Source organism: Muntiacus reevesi, chromosome 3, assembly GCF_963930625.1.
Source record: "Muntiacus reevesi chromosome 3, mMunRee1.1, whole genome shotgun sequence".
Taxonomy (NCBI): domain Eukaryota; kingdom Metazoa; phylum Chordata; class Mammalia; order Artiodactyla; family Cervidae; genus Muntiacus; species Muntiacus reevesi.
Genome location: NC_089251.1, coordinates 109270093 through 109287386, shown reverse-complemented (window position 1 = coordinate 109287386; position 17294 = coordinate 109270093). Strand labels below are relative to the sequence as shown.

The window sequence follows — 17294 nt, the reverse complement described above, 5'->3', positions numbered from 1 at the left end:
CTTAATTTCAAAAAGCATTGCACTGGACAATGATTTATCTTGATTACTGAGCTCTCTGGCTAGGGCTGGGCCTCCCTGGCCTGACCTGAGTCCTGGCCCCAGGGCATTGGGAATTAGGAACTCTGGATTGGCTGTCAGAGCTGGAAGGCCCTTGGGGACATCCATGGTTTTCAAACTTTTTTAGTTCAGACAAAAGTTAACATGAGAAATCTTTCATGAAGAAAAGCAGAGCAGCTATGACTGAAGTCTGGGGAGGACACCCAAGGACTGCCTGCTGTCCCGTGCCCCACATGTTGGGGGGTTCGAGACCCACCAGTGAGCCCTGGGGCTCTAAAGATGACAGCTACCTGATGACGCAGGCAGAATATGCCCCTCATTTTACAGCCAAAGAAGTTGAGGACTATAGCGGGGAGTGTGTGGGTAAGCTGGAAGGAAGGAAGGAAGGGAGGGAGGGAGGGAGGAAGGATGCTCTGATTTGTCCCGTTCTCCAGGGGAAATGAAGACTGATTTGTAGCGCTTGTCAATTCCTGTTCCTCATTGCAACATAATGACATTACTGACCGCAGAGCTGGGGGGAGAGGGCACGATCGAGTCTGAGCAGGTAGGAGCCGGCTCCAGGAAAAGAGAGTTGGTGGAGAGCTTGGGTCCAGGACTCTCTGCCCTGGGCTCTGTCCTCTGCCCCGCGGAGAGGTCCTCAGCGAGGGCATCCTAGGCCTCTTTCATCTCCAGGGTCAGTGACCCTGAGGTGGTGAACTCCGCCTGTGGGGCCAGAGAGGACAGGCCTCACAGGGCCCACGATGGGAATCAGGACCCTCGGCCTTGCAGGGTGGCCCCGCTGGTTCACCAGGACCCAGCATTGACCGCCGTCTTTCAAGTCCAAGGAAACTGCTCACAGGACAGAGAAGTCTTGTTTACTTTCACCCTTTCCTTCTGGAAGACTCTCACAAGAGGAACTAGCGTGACATTTGAAGTAATACATACGGAGAATTTTATTACTAAATAGCACATGAGTATACAAAATGCATAACTGAATAACAGCTAAAAAAATAATCCAAGAAATGTGAAATACACATTTTTTGAAATGATAAAAATGTATCCATGAAAAATATAAAATGTTGCTTATATATACAATATATACTTATATATATATAACATAAATGAAAACTGTAAATAAGAAATGTATACAACAGTGAGCGGGGATGGAGGCTGTTTCACACAGAGGCCACTTTGCCCCAGTCGATCAGCTCTGATTTCCAACCTGTGTTGAAGAAGTTAAGTCTATGTGGAGAGTGTGCCCACTACACTGTCTTTTTAAAAGTCATTTGCACTGGAAAGTCCAGTGTTTGACAGTTAACTCAGTGACCAAAGGGTGAGCACTCGTTGGTCTGAAGTTGATGGAAGAGTCAAAAGTGGGTCCAAGGGTCAAGTCGGCTTGGGGAGACAGGGCTGGCGTCCCCAACCTGAATGGGCAGCCTGAGGGCGATGGGCTGGGGAGAAGGTCTGAGGAGGAGCAAACAAGCCGCTGGGCTGGTTAACGGACACAACGTCGTCGTCTGGCCGGAAGCTCAGAGAGCGGATTCAAGCACGAGGTGGGGCTCCAGATCAGGACCCCTCTGGGCCTTGATGTCTGTGGGTCTGTGGGTCGGGGGCCTCTTCAGGGAAGACGTTCAAGTAACGGCACTGGGGCCTGAGGAGAGGTCGTGTGTGGCTCGGGGCCACCGCCCAGCTGGCTCCCCGCCTGCAGCCCACGTCGAGAGGCCGTGGGTGTGGGTGCGCAGGCCTCACAGCTCCTTAAGGATGATCTGAATCTTGCCGTCGAGCTCCCCCATGTCCAGCAGGAAGGCGACATGGTTGCTGTAATGCCGGATGATGTTGTTGTCCATGTTGACCAGGATTCTGGGAGAGGAGAGAAGAGGTGTGCTTAGAGGGTGAAAGGCCTCTTCCCCCACAGGGCCTCTGAGTGAAGGGTGACAGACATGGTGAACATCTGTGGGGGCCCCCAGCACTTCCAGCACCTCTTGGACTTGCTCTCTGACCCTCAGAACAGCCCGCACAGGGGGGCATTCACTGCCCCTTTTCACTGGGGAGGACACAATTCCCCAGGGGACAAGCCCAGCTCAAACTCGGACCTGCTGCGGCCGTGCCTCGCCTACTGCACCAGATAGCCTCTCCTCACACGCAGTGAGTGTGGATCCTTGTGAGCAAATAACACACAGATGTGGGGAAGACACAGCGCTCCTTAGTTACCAGGCCAGGCCACGCACTTGGATACGGAGTGTGAGTTCAAGTGCGGGCGCTGTGGTGGTGGGCCCATGAGGGGTGGGTTCAACAGGAGGCGGCGACATGTCGCCCCGGGGTGCCTGCCTGATCCCCAAGCCAGTGCCACAAGGGGCCCCTCAGTTTCACCCCAGGAAGTTGACATCTCAGAGATGCCATCACAGATTTGAGGGGCAGGGCCCTCTCCCCCTCACAATCTTCAGACAAGGACCTGGGCCAATCTGAGAGGGACAGAGCCTCTGGGGCCACAGAGCCTCAAGGCCACAGTGTAGCCAAGGGCATCCCTCCAGGCGCTGCCTCCCCCGTGAAGGACCGCGGGCTGTGACCTGACCTGTGCACAATGGCTTCCTGCTTGTGCTGGGGGTGGGCGCTTCCCCTCATTCGCTTCACCAGCATCTGCTGAGGTCTTGCCAAGTGCAAGGCCTTGTTCCAAACAAAAACAGGGGCCCACACACAGAGATCCCAGTCCCTCCCTCTAGGAGTGTCAAATCTAGTAGGGCCTGGGAGAATGAATCCTGATTAACGGTATTACTCCAGTTCACAGATGGGGAAGCTGAGCACTCATTTGCCTGGGGTTGCACAGCTAAGAAATGGCAGAACTGGAATCTGGACTTTTGTCTCATTCCACTGCATCGTGTTTTTAAGAAAAATAACAATAAAACCCTATAAATACAAGCTAGAAAGGAGCATATAAAAGGAAGGTAAAATCCAGGGCTGGAGGAGAGTTCCAGATCAGGCAAGATGATCTGTATTGGCCAGGAGTGGGGCTGAGAGGCCCAGAGTACTCCTCCTGGCGGCAGCCAGCTGTCTGCTTCCTGGGGGTCCCAGGAGAGGCGTGATCTTGTCCTCCCTGGATCCCCCAGCTCAGGAGAGGCAACAGAGACAGGGAAGCTGAAGCCTGTGGTCTGTGTCCAGTCACCTCTGCAGCAGCCTTGCGCAGCTGCTGCTCTCTGGAGGGAGGTCTGGGCTCAGGCTCCGAGGCCTGGGCGCTGACTGCCAGCATCTAATTCTAAGATCTGGCTTCCTCGGGTCCTGGGTGCAGTGCCTTCATTTCAGAGGGATCTTGATCTGGAGGCTGCAGACAGACCAGAGGAGGCCAGGGCTGGGGCTGCAGGGGTGAGTGCTTTGTCAGTGTTGGGGCTTTTTGTTAGTTTCCGATAGTGGCCTTTATTAAGTGCTTCTAGGTGCCGGGCACTGTGTTAAGGGCCCTGTGTGCACCAGCCTCTCAGGCAGGGCCTCCCAGCGGGCCCAGAGCGCATGCCCACACATAAGGGATCCCAGACAGGCCCCCAGACCTCTTCCCCTCAGGGGTCAACGACAACCGGGCCCTAGAGGCAGGGACTTGTCCCAGAATGTGGGCCTCATGTCACTTGCCAGCTTCAGGCTGTCTTCTGTCCTGGTTCACAGAGAACCCCTGGCCAGCTGCCAGCAAAAACAATGTATTTGTTAATCTTTCAAGCACTCAGCAGTGCTTGTAAAGCTGATTGTATCTACCTTTGTCCAGAGGACTTTCTGGAAGGTTCTGTGAAAATAAACGAGGCCAGTGATGACAATAGCCTGCTCCAAAGATGAGGGAAGCAGCTAAGGAGCCTGGCCTCTGCTCTCCCGACAGGCTTTTTGGGGTAGTCTTCTCATTTAGGCATCTCAGACGATCCTAGGCCTGGGGTTTTCATGGTTGGGGCGTGTATGGGGTGTGGGTGCTTCTGAAAGGCCGCTGGGTGATGCCCTGGGCTATGGGGCTAGGAAAATAAATCCGCTGGCCTGGCCACAAGCTTTATTTGCACATTGCTTAGCGGTTAGAGGAACAAGCAGGAGGCAACATAAAATAGTGGGTGCATGCATGGGTTTTAGACAGGCCAGGATTCCTTCTGCCAGGTACTCACTCTATCACCCAGGGACTACCCTGAAGCCCTGTTTCCTCATCTGTAGAAATAGCAAATTCTAAGGGTCAATGAGACAAGGCTTGGGGGTTCCTTAACCGAGCATCTGGCAAGTAGGAAGTGCTCCACAAATGGAAGTTATTATCATTACGGTTGAAATGTCTGGTTGGGGCTTAAGGGAAAGACTGCAACTCAGCCACTGGGGCTGTGGGGCATCTCTGTGTGCACACCCCCCAGCCCGAACCTTACACAAAGCCACTTCCCAGCCCGCCCGCCTGCCTCAAGCAGGCTCCCTGAGAGCGGCCAGTGGCGGCCGGTGGGGTGGCAGCCAGGGGGCGTGGGCACTGGCACCAAAGGGGAAGTGGGGCCGGGCCTGTCTGGGCACAGCAGAGCCTGCCCTCCACGATGAGGTGGATTCTGCTCCGGAGAGCATGTGAGCTCCAGTTCCCAGTTTGAAACCGAAACTCAGAAGGAAAAAACACACACACACAAAGAACCCTAGACACACATACAACCAAAACCATAGGATCCTTTCCCAGGGGCTGCAAGGCTGCCCACCTCCCCCCGCGCCAGCCCTTCTCTGGGAGGCTGGGAGGGAGGCTGGGTGGCAGCCAAAGCGGAGGGGGCGGCAGGGGCCGGAATGAGGGAAGCCGGCCAGTAAGGAAGGAGGTGGCCCCCGGGCCTGGCTGGACTGGGGCCTCAGCTTGCGTACAAAACCTGCCTCAGTTTGCAGTCCTCCAAAAGGAGAGCCACAGACAACCACCACAGGGCAAAGCCTGAGCACCTCCCAGGGACAGCCAGGGAGATCAGCGGAAGTGAGCCTTAGGGTGTCCACAGCTGTGGGCAGGGACGGGGGGCTGGTTCCCAGGGCCCTGATCCAGGGTCCTCTCGGCAGGAGTGGCAGTCATGGTTCCTCACCGCACAGGGGCTCCCTTGCTGGGCTGGCGAAGTGACCGAGGCAGCAAGGGCTGCAGGGACGGGTTCACTGGCTCTGAAGCTGGGTGGAAGCCTGGGAAGGTGGTCACCACGTGCACCTCCAACTCCACCCCCCAAACCACCCCTGCTGAGGAGGGGTCTCCTGGGCAGAGAGCAAGGCTGCCATGGGCCCTAACCCTAACGCCCTGGAGCCCATGGGACATGGGAGGCATTGCCCGGCCCCCTGAAAGGTACAGCTTCATCCAGACTTGAAGGAGGGGGAGGCCTGTGGAGCCTCCCTGGCTGGGTGCCCTCAACACGACAGCCAGTCACAGCTCCCGTCCCAGACTCATCGCCTGCATCTCCTCGGGAGCAACTCTGCCGGGCCTCCCGCCACTGAGCCTTTCTCCACTGCTCCTGCTCTCTGTGCTGCTTGGCACCTCTGAGCCTCAATTGTCTATCTGTGAAATGTGCGGAATGGGATCTACCTCATGGTGTGGCCGCGAGGGTGAAATGAGAGAAACTTAACCCAGTATCCGGCACGTGGCGGGTAGGTGGTCAAGTAAATGACAGTCACGATCGTCATCACCATTATGGTCAAATGTGTGGGTTACCTGGGTTACTTCTGACACATGGCCCTGCGCTTCCCTCTCCTTCCCAACAGTGACCAGTGTCTGGTCTCTGCGGGCGGCCTTGGCCTGACCGCGTGTTCTCCACCCCAACTCCACCTTGCCTCCACCTCTCCACAAAGCCAAGTACAAGCACAACTCAGCCGTGAGCCGCGGGCGTCTGCCAGGCAGAGTGGACCTGCTGGGAGCTCCCGGAGCCAATGCTTTAGAGGGAAAGACGCAGGGTCGGGGAGGCGGCGTGAGGAGCGAGAGCTGTGCTGGGCGCTTACCCTCGCTTGCATTTCTTGTAGACTTTGTAAATGTTCTCTTCAGGGAACCCATACTTCTCAGAGATCTGGAAGAGAAGGGCAGGGGATTCACTGCCTGCTGCCAAAAACTAAATTTATAGCAGTCTTTTACATGATGACTTTTAATTTCCTGATCATAAAATATATACCCAGATTGTAGAAAAATACAAAGAAGAAAATGATAATCACCCATAATCCTGTGTCCCGGAGATAAACACTAATAGCATCTGAGTGTATTCCTTCCTGCCTTTTGGCCATGTGTATGGGTATTTTTATATCCCACATAGACAGTTTTACTTATCATTGTATATTATAAGCTTTCCCACATCACAACAAACTTCACAAATAGCATGTTTAGTGCTCGTAAACTATCACAAAGGATGTCCATCATTTCCCCTCAATCCTTGCCGTGGTCAGACATCTGGATTATTCCAGTGCTGAGGGCTCCCTACTCCACAAGCGGGCTGACCAGTTGTGCAAACCAATCCTGGAGGTGGAAATAGGCCTAGCTCATAGCATCACCGAAAGAATTAGATGAACCAGTCTGCGTACAACACTTAGGACAGCTCCTCTATGTACTAAATAGATGTCAGAACCTGATAAATGGTCATTATTATTTCAGAAGTGGAGTGATGAGGATGCTCTGGTCTTGTTGTGAGGGGTGGGGAGATGACCTACTTACCCTTCCTAGTAGGAATTATTTACCCCATTTGATGGGTGAGGACGCTGAGCTTGGAGAAGATAAGGTGTGTGCCCAAGGCCTAGCCTGGAGCCCAGCTTTCCAGCCCCTATCACATCCCAGCATGCTGGAGCTTAGTCTATCAGAGAGGACACTGCAGCTCAGAGGCCTCAGCAGCCTAGCTGAGCTCACCTAGCCAACCGGCCCATGTGTCCCCAGGCCTCTGACACTTCCTGTGGGGCAGACAGAACTGATCTGGTCCCAGCTCCACCACCTGGGGTTGCAGAATTCTGAACAAGTCCCCCTACTTCACTGAGCCTCAGTTTCCTCCTTTGTAAAATGGGTCATGATGGGAATGTACACACGGGTGCTTCTGTATAGGAACTGAGACGGTTAGGTCAAGGTCCCAGCCCAGCGCCGCCCCTGGGGTGAGTGGGGTCAGATGGCGCTGGTTAGGACTGCTGGCTGCCCTGGAGCCGCCGGGAAGCGCAGGTTCTCCACTGCTCGAGGCTCAGGTTCTCCACTCTGGACGTTTCCTCTCTTTCCTAAAGAAGAGGAGCCGATTCGGCTCCTTAGCTGGTCTCTGCCCTGACAGAGGTTGCTCCAGGCAAGAAAAGTTCTCAGACTATTTATTGTAGTGGCAATGTGGCTAGATGCTCTCAGGAAGGTCTCGAGTCAGTCTAAGCAAGAATTTAGGAACTTTCCAACTATATATAGTACAGACAACCACTTTGTCTGGCTGCCCCCCAGGCAATGAGCCCCCAATCCTTGATGCATACAGTCAGGAGTGGGCATCCACTTGGAAAAGTCACTGAGGAGAGAGTTTGGGCACCGAATGGGGAGCTGACTCCTTAAGGTACTGTCTGACCCAAAGATCTGGAGTCTATATTCTAGTGATGTTAATGGCCTCTTGTGAGCCCCACTTCCTGGGCCTCGTGCCAAGCCAGGCTGACGCAGTGTGAAGAGACTAGGGTAACACAGCAGATCGGAGAGAGTTCGAGTTGGAGCCTCAGCTCTGCCACTTCTAGTAACCCTGGCACATCACCTGACCTCTGGGAGACTATTTCCTTATGGGAGATGAGATCATTACTAGCACCCACTTTTCAGGGTTGTTAGATCAACGCAGTAAGCTAGCAAATGCAGCGTGCCTGACAGGATGCCTGCCACATAGTGAGTCGTCAATAAAAGGTAGCTGTGCTTTTTCATTCATTTTCTTTCCCCGTCCTGACATCTTAGAACCACCTAGCTTTTCTGCATGGTTCAACCTGTCAGCACAGCTGGCCCAGGGGAGGCTGTGTTTGCTCAGTTTTTGAGCTGAACCACAGAGCTGCTGTGGGTTTTCTTTAGGGCTATTTCACCCACTCTCTGGCAGTTTGGGGGGTTGGGGAAGGTCTCCTTGCCCAGACACCACCTTCAGCTGCCCTAGCCAGTGCCTCCCTGGCCAACCACAAGCTGGAGAAATGAGGCCCTCTGGGAAAGAAAAAAAAAAAAAGAGTGTCTTTGGGGCCTGGCCTTTTGGGGTTTCATCCCCATTAAAACAGAAACAGGTTTGCAAAGCCAACAGAAAGCTCTGGCCTGTCAGACAGCAGGCATCAGATTAAGCAGGATTTATGGTGTGTGCGGCTCCCCGGGTGGAGCCAAGGGTCTGGTTGGGAGATAACATCTCAGAGGCACACCTCCCCATGCCCCCACCCCACAGCTGGGCCCCACAGGCGCCCTCAGATGGGGCGGGATGGGTGGGCCAGCAGAAAGCTGACGTTCCAGAGTATTCCTTCCTGGAGTCTTCCTGTGGGAAATGAGAACTGGATGGTGGCGAATGCGGGGAGATGGGAGTGCGGAGCGGGATGCAGCCAGGGCAGGGCGGGGCCCACGGGGCTCTTACCGCACTCCTCAGCCCCTTCAGGTCCGGGGTCTTCAACATGAGGGCGTCAAACACCTCCTCGGTCTCCCTCCGCACGTAGAGCAGAACTGAGAAGCAGAGGGGTGGCTTTTAGAGGCACAAGAGGACACCTAGGGGGCTAACCCGAGATTAACTTCTGCAAAAAGAGCAAATCCTTGCTGAGGGTCTGTCCCCAGCTGGGAAACACCCCACCTGGCTCTGTAGACCCCCGGACTTCCTCAGACTCTGCTGATGCTGGTGGGTTTGATCCCTGCCCTGCCACCTGCCAGCTCTGTGACCTTGAAGAAGTTCTTTTAACATCACTAAGCCCCATTTTATCCAGATGGAAAATGGAGGCAGCTCCACCTGCTATTTCAGAGTTGTTGTGGGCAGTATTGACAGGACACCAAGTAGGGTGCAAGGCTCAGTTCAAGGTTGCGAGAAGCTTTTGATCTTGGTGGTTGGTTTGTTCTTGATGGTTAACTCCAGTCCCCCTCTCCCAGGAAGTCACAGACTTACTGTGTCAAAGCCAGAACGCCAGGTAGGGAAAGCCCACCCACTCCTCCCCCTATTAGAGAACAACACAAGCCTATTGCCTTACGGCTGCCCCAGGACATCCACATCCACCAAGGTCAGAGCAGGCAGAAGCCCTCCAGTCCGTGGCTGTCCGCCCCTCTCTCAAATCCTGGCCCAGCCCCAGCCCCAGAGAGTAAAGAACCCCTCAGGCCCTCCCCGCTGGGGCGGTACGGCTCTGGCTGCCTAGACCAGGATCAGGTGGAGGCTTTGGGGAGGCCTCGTGGGGAGCTGGGGCGGGGGTGGGAGGGAGGCTACCTCTCTGCAGATCATCGTCCTTGGCCTGTTTGGAGGGCAGAGGCTCAAACTCCTCGGCGAAGGGCGAGCAGGGGCGCTTCAGAGACAGCCTGTGGGGAAGGCAGGAAGAGGCCTGTGAGGAACCGGGGAGATCCCAGAGGCTGACAGGCCCAGAGGCAAAGAAGACCCTAAGAGGGTGGGCGCAAAGCAGTGGGACAGAGGTAAAGCAGCAGGTTCTGGAGCTGGCCTGCGTGGGTTCACGTCCCAGCCCTGCCCCTCCCAAGGTGGGTGACAGCTTCTCAGGGTCCTTGTCTATAATGGGGCGCTTCCTAAAGTTGTGCGGTTGAAGGAGATAATACACGCTGCTTTTAGAACACCATGTGACCCACAGTAGGGCCTCGATAAATATGGACTCCTGTTTCATCATCAACATTATTCTTCTTTGAAAGAATCAAGTTGGATGTGAGTCAGTGGAAGGAGGGAAGCTTGTGGGTTTTGGAGTAGGTCAGCTGTAGGTCTCAGCCTGCCTCTGCTAACTCATAGCTGTTTGACCTCTGGCAAGTCACTTCACTTCTCTGAGCCTCAGTTTCCTTGTCTATAAAGTGAAGCAATAACCCCTGCTTGCTTGACTCACTGGGGCTGTTGTGAGGTGGTAAGTGAATTTGGTGTGAAAGTACTTCCTTTTATATGGAAGAGACTAACACCAACAATACGTGATCTTCATAGAGTGCCTTCCTGTTCACAGAGGTTCTATTCCAGCCGCCTCTCATATCTGCCTCATCCTCATGAGCCCATTTTCCTCTGACAGATTTCTAGCTGAAGCTGAAAGTGGTGAGGCGACGGTAGCTGACAGAGGGAAGGACGCAGAGGCCCACCTCAGGCGGAAGGCGAGGCCTGGCCCCTCCCGGGGCCTCCTGGAGTCTGTTGGGGCGGGGGGTAGACGCAGGGTGGCTCCCCCCAGTCCTCCCGCACAGGGGCCCTCCTCACACTCCAGATCTGCACCACCATCTCGGAGGCCTTTTCTTTCCCATTTTACAAGCAGGTGTCTCACCAAAGATTCGCCAACTTTTCAAATAAAACAAACCCATAAAAACTCGGGCAGTTTCAGTGAGAAACGAGCATGAGTCTAGCTTGGGGGCTGGGGGCAGAGTCTCCCGGGTGCCTCCTCTGGGCGCAGCCTCTGGCTTGGGGGACAGCAAAGGGAAGGGCAGGCTGGGAGCCAACAAGCCGCGGCAGGAGGGAGGCGAGGCCCTTTCCATACCTATTGGAGCTGCCGTGTCCCGCTGAGAGCACCGCCTGCAAGGAAGAGGGAGACGTTTTCCATCACACACACACACACACACACACACACACACACACACACACACACGGGAAGACGAGGCGAGCCCTCAGCTTGCTGGAGGCTTTCTGGGACAAACAATCTTTGTGGGGGGGTGCAGGGGGGGAGGCAGTTCTAATGCCTTTCCAACTCGTTCTCCTCAGATAAGTCCCCTCAAGTGAGCTGAAACGTTGAGTTGAAAGGAAGCACCAAGCCCAAGTTGGATGAGTCAGGACTCGGTGAACACACGAGGTGCTCAAGGGATGGCGGCAGAATCAGTGAGTCCCAGCTCCCCCGGGGGGGGCTGGGACTGCAGGCCGGCCTGCAGCTGGTAACTAGGCAGCTGGAGCTGAGGGAACGCGAGCGGAAGGGAAGAGGCCATCTGTTGAGCCCTCCTGTGCCCCTGGACAGCCATCACTGGTCCTTCGGGGTAAGACACCCAGGCCCCGAGAGGGCCGTCTCCAGGGCAACCCCCCAGGAGGAAGGACGGGGACTTTCCGCTCCGCGGGTCCCCTCTCTCGGGCTCACAGGTACAAGGACCGGTCTCCCACTTCCTCCCACAGGAGAGCTGGCAGCCTGGCGATGGGGGCTTCCATCCCTCAGGTGGGTGTCTCCCTACTTGAGGCCTCTGGTTGGGGCTGGGGGAAGAGCGGGTTAATGCAGCCTCCTGTGCTATGGGGGCCACAGAACTACTTCAGGGCAGAAAAGGGGGTGTGGTGGACATAGAGAGGCTTTAAACGCGTGCCAAGGCCGACATCAGGACGACATCAGGCTCCATAAGTGATCTTATTGTCCGGAGTCAATGCACTGAACGCCTTTGAGAACTGATGGCCATTTCTGTAAACATGCCCACCGAAATGGGGAGCTCAACAGGTGGAAACGGTCGAATTGCATAATATGGAAGTAAACTAACAGGCAGGCTCTGGGATCTTGATTCTGCTGCTGACTTGTTGTGTGACCTTGTCGGGAAAAATGGGGATAACAGCCTCTACCTCAAAAGATGCCTGTGAGGGAGAAACGAGATGACGCAGCAAAGGGCTGGCCGGTTGAGGTGCTTGGTGAGCGGCTCCCTGTCTTGAGAGGTGTGTGACCCGTGGTGACGGGCACTGTCTCTGAAGCCAGGTGGCCTGGGCTCCAGTCCTGCCTCTGCCACGGCCTGTGTGATTTTGGTCTCAGTGCCCCAATTTCCATCCCGTGCCCAGGGAGAACGACATTACCGACCTCATAAGGAGGTGATGAGGGTTAAGGAGAGGGCGCGTGGAAAGCGCTAAGAGCAGCGCCTAGTGTAAAGTAAGCCTCACAAGCCTTGCTGAGACGATTATCATCCACCCAGCTCCAACACGGCTGCACTCTAACCTGGGGCTCGGACATTAGAAGCCGCCCGTGTGTGCTCCAAGAGTGAACATTTCAATGGGCATGAAGTACATTTCTTCATGAGCACTGTTCAGTAGAAAAGGTCCCTGAACTTATACGACTGTATATACATTTTTTGAGTCCCCTGGGATTCAATAAAGATATTTCCATTTTGGTGATGTCAGGACCTATCAACCTCTAACTTGGCCTGTCCTGCTACGTGGCAGGTTGCTCCCCGCTGGTCTCTGTTAAGACGGCCCCACCCAGAGGCCCAGACCCTCTCTCAGCCCAAGACCCTCACCCCTCCAGGACGCTGAAGGCTGGAGAAGTGCACGTTGGGGATGAACAGCACTGGCGGGGTCTCCAGGTCCGCCTCAGGCCGCAGGTAGGTGGTCTCATTGCCCCTGAAGCCGGCTAGCAGGGAGCCCTTGATGCCTAATGGGAAAAGGAAGGCATTGTGCTGGAGGCCCCTCTGTCCACGCCTCTGCCCTCTCGTCTCCTCTCCCCTTCACGCCAGCCCAGCCCAGCCCAGGCCCACTGACCACTGTTGCTGGAGTCGGGGCACTTGACCTTCCTCCGGAACTGCTTCCGCTCATCATCCCGCATCTTCCTTTCTGCTCCCTGTGGGAGACAGGGCGCCGGGGGTCACCAACGGTCACCAACGGTCTCAGGAGGGCTGGCCGCTTTTCCTCGCAACTACGGGACTTCCAGGGTTGCTTTCTTCCCAGGGTGAGATCAGGAAACGGGAAGGTACCCGGCCCAGCGCGCCCCAGCCCTGTCTGAATTCAGCAAAGGCTCGGGAGACAGAGAAACAGAGAGACAGAGAGGTGTGGGGAGAGAGGAACAGAGACAGACACAGGGAAAAGGGAAAGGAACTCAGAGGGAGGGAAGAAGAAAGGGAAACGTGAAAAAGGCGGACACAGAGCAAAAGAAACCTGGAGAGCTTTGTATGGAGACCTAGAAAGAGATGCGTAGAAAGAGGAAGGCTTGAGCAGAGGAGACTACACCCACAGAGAGCCAGACAGACAGATGACAAGCACACAAAGACACAGACGCTCAGAGAGCCAGCAGCAGAGGCAGGTGCACCCAGCGTGGCAGAGGAGGCCGCGCAGGTCGGGCTGGCCCGCCCGCCCAGGGCCCCGCGGAGGGTCTGCCCGGCCACCTTGTCACAGAAGATCTTGATCTGGCAGACAGCACGATGCACCAGGCGCTCGGTGCCGGAGCCACAGTCATAGGTGTCGATCTGCAGGTTCAAGGGGACTCCCTTCACCCCCTTCTGGGAGGAGAAGTCTGTGCTGAGGCAGTTGACGCCCACAAACACCTGGGGACAGAGGCGGGAGCTCACTAAACAGCCGGCCCAGGTCCCCAGACCTGCGGTCCCACGACCTCCCTGAAGACCATGGAGTCTACTGGGCACGGATGGGCACCCTCAACTTCACAACGCCCCCAGAAGGCAAACCTCACCGCCTCTCTTTTCCAGGGAAAACCCACGCTCTGAGAGGGCCGCTGTCCGAGGGCGACAGAGGGAGCGTATAAGGGAACCGGAGCTGGAGCTCAGGGTGTCACCAGTGGACAATGCAGCGCCCGCTAGATTGCCAGGGGCAGCCCAAAGGATCAGGGGACAGGGAGGGAGATTAAGGGTCCTTCAGGAATTTAAAATGCAGAGCCTCATTTTTTTTTTTTTTTAAACTCAGAGCAAGAAGGTAGAGAAGGGCCCAAATCCCTTCCCCGCCACCTGCCTGCCCAGGGCCAGAGAGTGGCACACGTGCCTGTGCCCCTGAATGACCAGCACGAGCAGCAGCTGAACCAGTCACCCCCGTTTCACAGCCGAGGAGACGGAGGCTCTGAGCATGCATGTGACTCGCTAATGCTTCCACAGGGAGCTGGGCAGGGTGGCAGAGAGGAATGAGCTTGGACGCGGGGCCACTCAGACTCTGCCCCTCAAGCCATGTGACTTTAGATAAGTCCTTGAACCTCACGAAGCCTCAGTTTCTCTATCTGCAAAATGGGGACAATTAAACCTACCTCCTGTGGCTGTGAGGGTGGCAGAATACCTAGGGGACTTGAATATTTCATAACTATTGTTGTGAGTGGGACAGATGGGAGTCTCAACCAGAAGCCTGTGTCCAGCTGATGGTAGCCTGGGGTCAGTCTTAGCTGGACGTCTCTTAGCAAGCTCACCTACTGACTGCCTACTGCTGGCTTCTCCATGGGACACCAGGCCAGAACCCACTCCAGGCTGGCCCCTATTCCTTGGGACGCTTCCCTTGGAAACGATCCTGACTTGAACAAGTGGGGGTGGGGTGGTGCTGGAGCAGACCCCCTTCCTTCCCTGGCTGCTGGGGGCCAGGCCCCCTGATGCATGCCAGACATACCTCCCCCTCAGCCAGCTCAGCCCTGATGCCGCCCCCACCCAGCTCACACCTGACAAAGACCCAAGCCTGGGGGCTTAAGAGGCTGTGAGAAAATCCCCACCGAAACCCACCGCTCCCTTCCCACGAAACTCTTCCCCCACTCCCTGAACTGGAGGCCCCAGCTCCTCCCCAGTCCCGGGTGTCTGTTTGAATAATAATAATCCCTTGCCTTTGTGCCTCTCCTTGCTGTTTTCAGAGCCCATTCACCCTGGTTTTCTCCGGGCAGCCCGGACCGCCCCATGAGGGGAGGTGGGGTGGCAGGGAGGCAGGGATAAGCTCCCCGGCTTTCCCAGGCCAAAGGGACTTTGCCACGAGCCTGACCCAAACTTGGTCTGATGCGGTAAGCCTGGCCCAGGCTGGTGAAGGGACAGGCCCAAGGTCACCCAGCCCCTGACCCTCTGACTAGTGCCTGTTCCGCGATACCACCTGTCCAAACAGAAGACCGAGACTCCGAGGGACCCGACAGCACCGGCGAGCCTGAGGCTGGTCTCAAGCACTACGTGGCTTCATCACTGGTATGAAAAAAATACTGACAGAGGCTCCATTTCTCAGGCCTCTCCGATGGGCTTGGCATACAAAGTGCCCGTTGCTCCATCCTGCATGATCTCCTCAGATCTCCACCACAACTCTAGGAGGCAGATTGCTCTTCCCTTCCTATGGGTTCCATGAGTGACTTAACGGACTTCAGCCTTCATCTATCAGACCCCACAGCACTCCTCCTGCAACACTCTGCACTGGCTCACATGTCAGGAGACCCAAGCAGCAGCAGCTTGCTGTGTGGCTTGCACAACTCAGTTTTCCCATCTGGCAAATGGGTGGATTGGACTAACAACAACAGCCACCACTTCTGCACCAGGCTGTGCTCTACCTTTCTCTTATCTCACCTGAGCCTCATGCCAACCTATCCATTCACGCTAAGGTTACACTCCCAATTTTCAGCTAAGGCACCTGTCCAAGGTCACGGAGGTGGGATAAGGGCCCGGCCACTCTAGCTTAGAGCCTGTGCTTCTCCCTCACTCCTGTATCCTGCCTCCTCCCTGGTGCCCTCACTGGAGCAGCTACCACCATCCTAGGGACAGTCCCTTTCCTAGGACTTGCTGGCAGCCCAGTCCCATCCCAGCCATGCCCCCAGCACTGACCTTGGCCTCCTCATGGACATTCCACACGAAGGACAGTGCGTTATACGCCACCTCCTCAATGTGCTGGACAGTGTTGAAGTTTTCTTTGCAGTCAGCTGAAACCACAGGAGACCAGAGGAGAGTCAGGAGACAAGGGATTTGGGGGCACCATGGGGAGGGGTCACTAGGGGCTGGACCCCGTTCTTGGCAGGGAGGTGGATTCTCTCCCCCAAGAACCATGCTTCAAACTAGGGAGGAAGTTACTCATTGTGCCCTGGGCTACGGATGGAAAAACTGAGGTCCAGCCTGGGAAGGAGATCTGCCCAAATCCCAGAGGGATTCCTTAACTTTGCCATCTAGGCCAGGGCCCACATGATTTGGGGGTGGAGCTTATTCTTTTCAGTGGGACTGTGATTTAGGAGATCTCCTAGGTAAAATGGTAATCGAAGTCACAGTAGTAGTCATAACCATAGTAAAATCAGTACTACCAGTATTGAACTTGTAACATTAAATGAATGATAGTACTACTATACACTTGACTCTTGAGAGTCCCTTGGACTGCAAGAAGATCCAACCAGTCTATCCTAAAGAAAATCAGTCCTGAATATTCATTGGAAGGACTGATGTTGATGCTGAAACTCCAATACTTTGGCCACCTGATGCAAAGAGCTGACTCATTTGAAAAGACCCTGATGCTAGGAAAGATTGAAGGCAGGAGGAGAAGGGGACGACAGGATGAGATGGCTGGATGGCATCACCGACTCAATGGACATGAGTTTGAGTAAACTCCGGGAGTTGGTGATGGACAGGGAGGCCTGGTATGCTGCAGTCGATGGGGTTACAAAGAGTTGGACACAACTGAGCGACTGAACTGAACTGAGCTATACACTTACAATACGGCAAGCCCTCAATTAATCCTTATAGCAATGCTATGAATATTCAGCTTACACATGAGGAGAACAGAGCTCAGAGAAGTCTGGTCACAGCTGATAAAAGGGAGAGCAAGGTCTGGAGGTCAGTTCTCTCTGGCTCCTGAGCCCAGGCTCCTAACCACTGTGCCATCTGGTCTCTCAGAGAAGTCACTGAATCGTCCCTATTTGTGTCATGTTCTCTAGCACACATGGGTCCAAGGCAGAAATTGCACAGCAGGCAGATGGGGCGGCTGGTATTTTCCCAGGTGACAGTTGAAGAAGCCGAGGCTCAGGAAGGGGAGATGACACAGGTCACACGTCAGGAAGAGAGTGACAGAGCCCGGGCCTGGAGATCCGAGGATGGGCTTGCCCTCCCACCCGTCTCAGGGCCGGGACTCGCAGCACACAGGAGGAGGCCTTCCCTGGCTCCCTGCTCACCAACAAAGCACGAAGCTTCCAGCTTCCAAAGCAGGGCTGCCCTGGCATTGTGCTTCCAGCTTCCAGCGCACCCGTTGCCCGCAGTTATCTCATGCATTTGTGTCTCAACTGGCCAAGACCCCAGATGGGGACAGGCCGGCCAGCACCCCAGGGGTCTGTTTATGTGGTACTCCTGGGGCCCCCAGAGCCTTGTTTATCCCAAAGCAACAAAGAAAAGAGGTCACTGCTTCCAGTCAACATGCAAATCCCTGCAAACCCCACAGCTTATGACCTGGAGACAGGGGCCAGGCAGGCGGCTGGAGTCAGAAATAAGCCCTGCAGAGGTCAGAAGTGGGTGGGGAAAAGGGGGACAGCAAGAAAGGCCTGACTGGAGTGTGTGTGTGTGA

The 17294-nt window shown here is 55.3% G+C and overlaps 1 protein-coding gene across 1 annotated transcript in view; it reads right to left on the bottom strand.

The window, feature by feature from the left end:
* Window positions 1-1107: 1107 nt before the first annotated feature.
* The window catches only part of GRHL3 (grainyhead like transcription factor 3), a 35577-nt gene continuing 19390 nt past the window's right edge, over window positions 1108-17294 (bottom strand). Inside the window, exons 8-16 of the mRNA XM_065927527.1 lie at window positions 15581-15675; window positions 13190-13348; window positions 12570-12648; window positions 12329-12462; window positions 10618-10652; window positions 9378-9466; window positions 8550-8635; window positions 5971-6035; window positions 1108-1896 (exon numbers count right to left, since the gene is read on the bottom strand). Coding sequence (XP_065783599.1) covers window positions 1782-1896; window positions 5971-6035; window positions 8550-8635; window positions 9378-9466; window positions 10618-10652; window positions 12329-12462; window positions 12570-12648; window positions 13190-13348; window positions 15581-15675 — 857 coding nt within the window. The 3' untranslated portion in view covers window positions 1108-1781. The remainder of the gene's footprint in view (window positions 1897-5970; window positions 6036-8549; window positions 8636-9377; window positions 9467-10617; window positions 10653-12328; window positions 12463-12569; window positions 12649-13189; window positions 13349-15580; window positions 15676-17294) is intronic.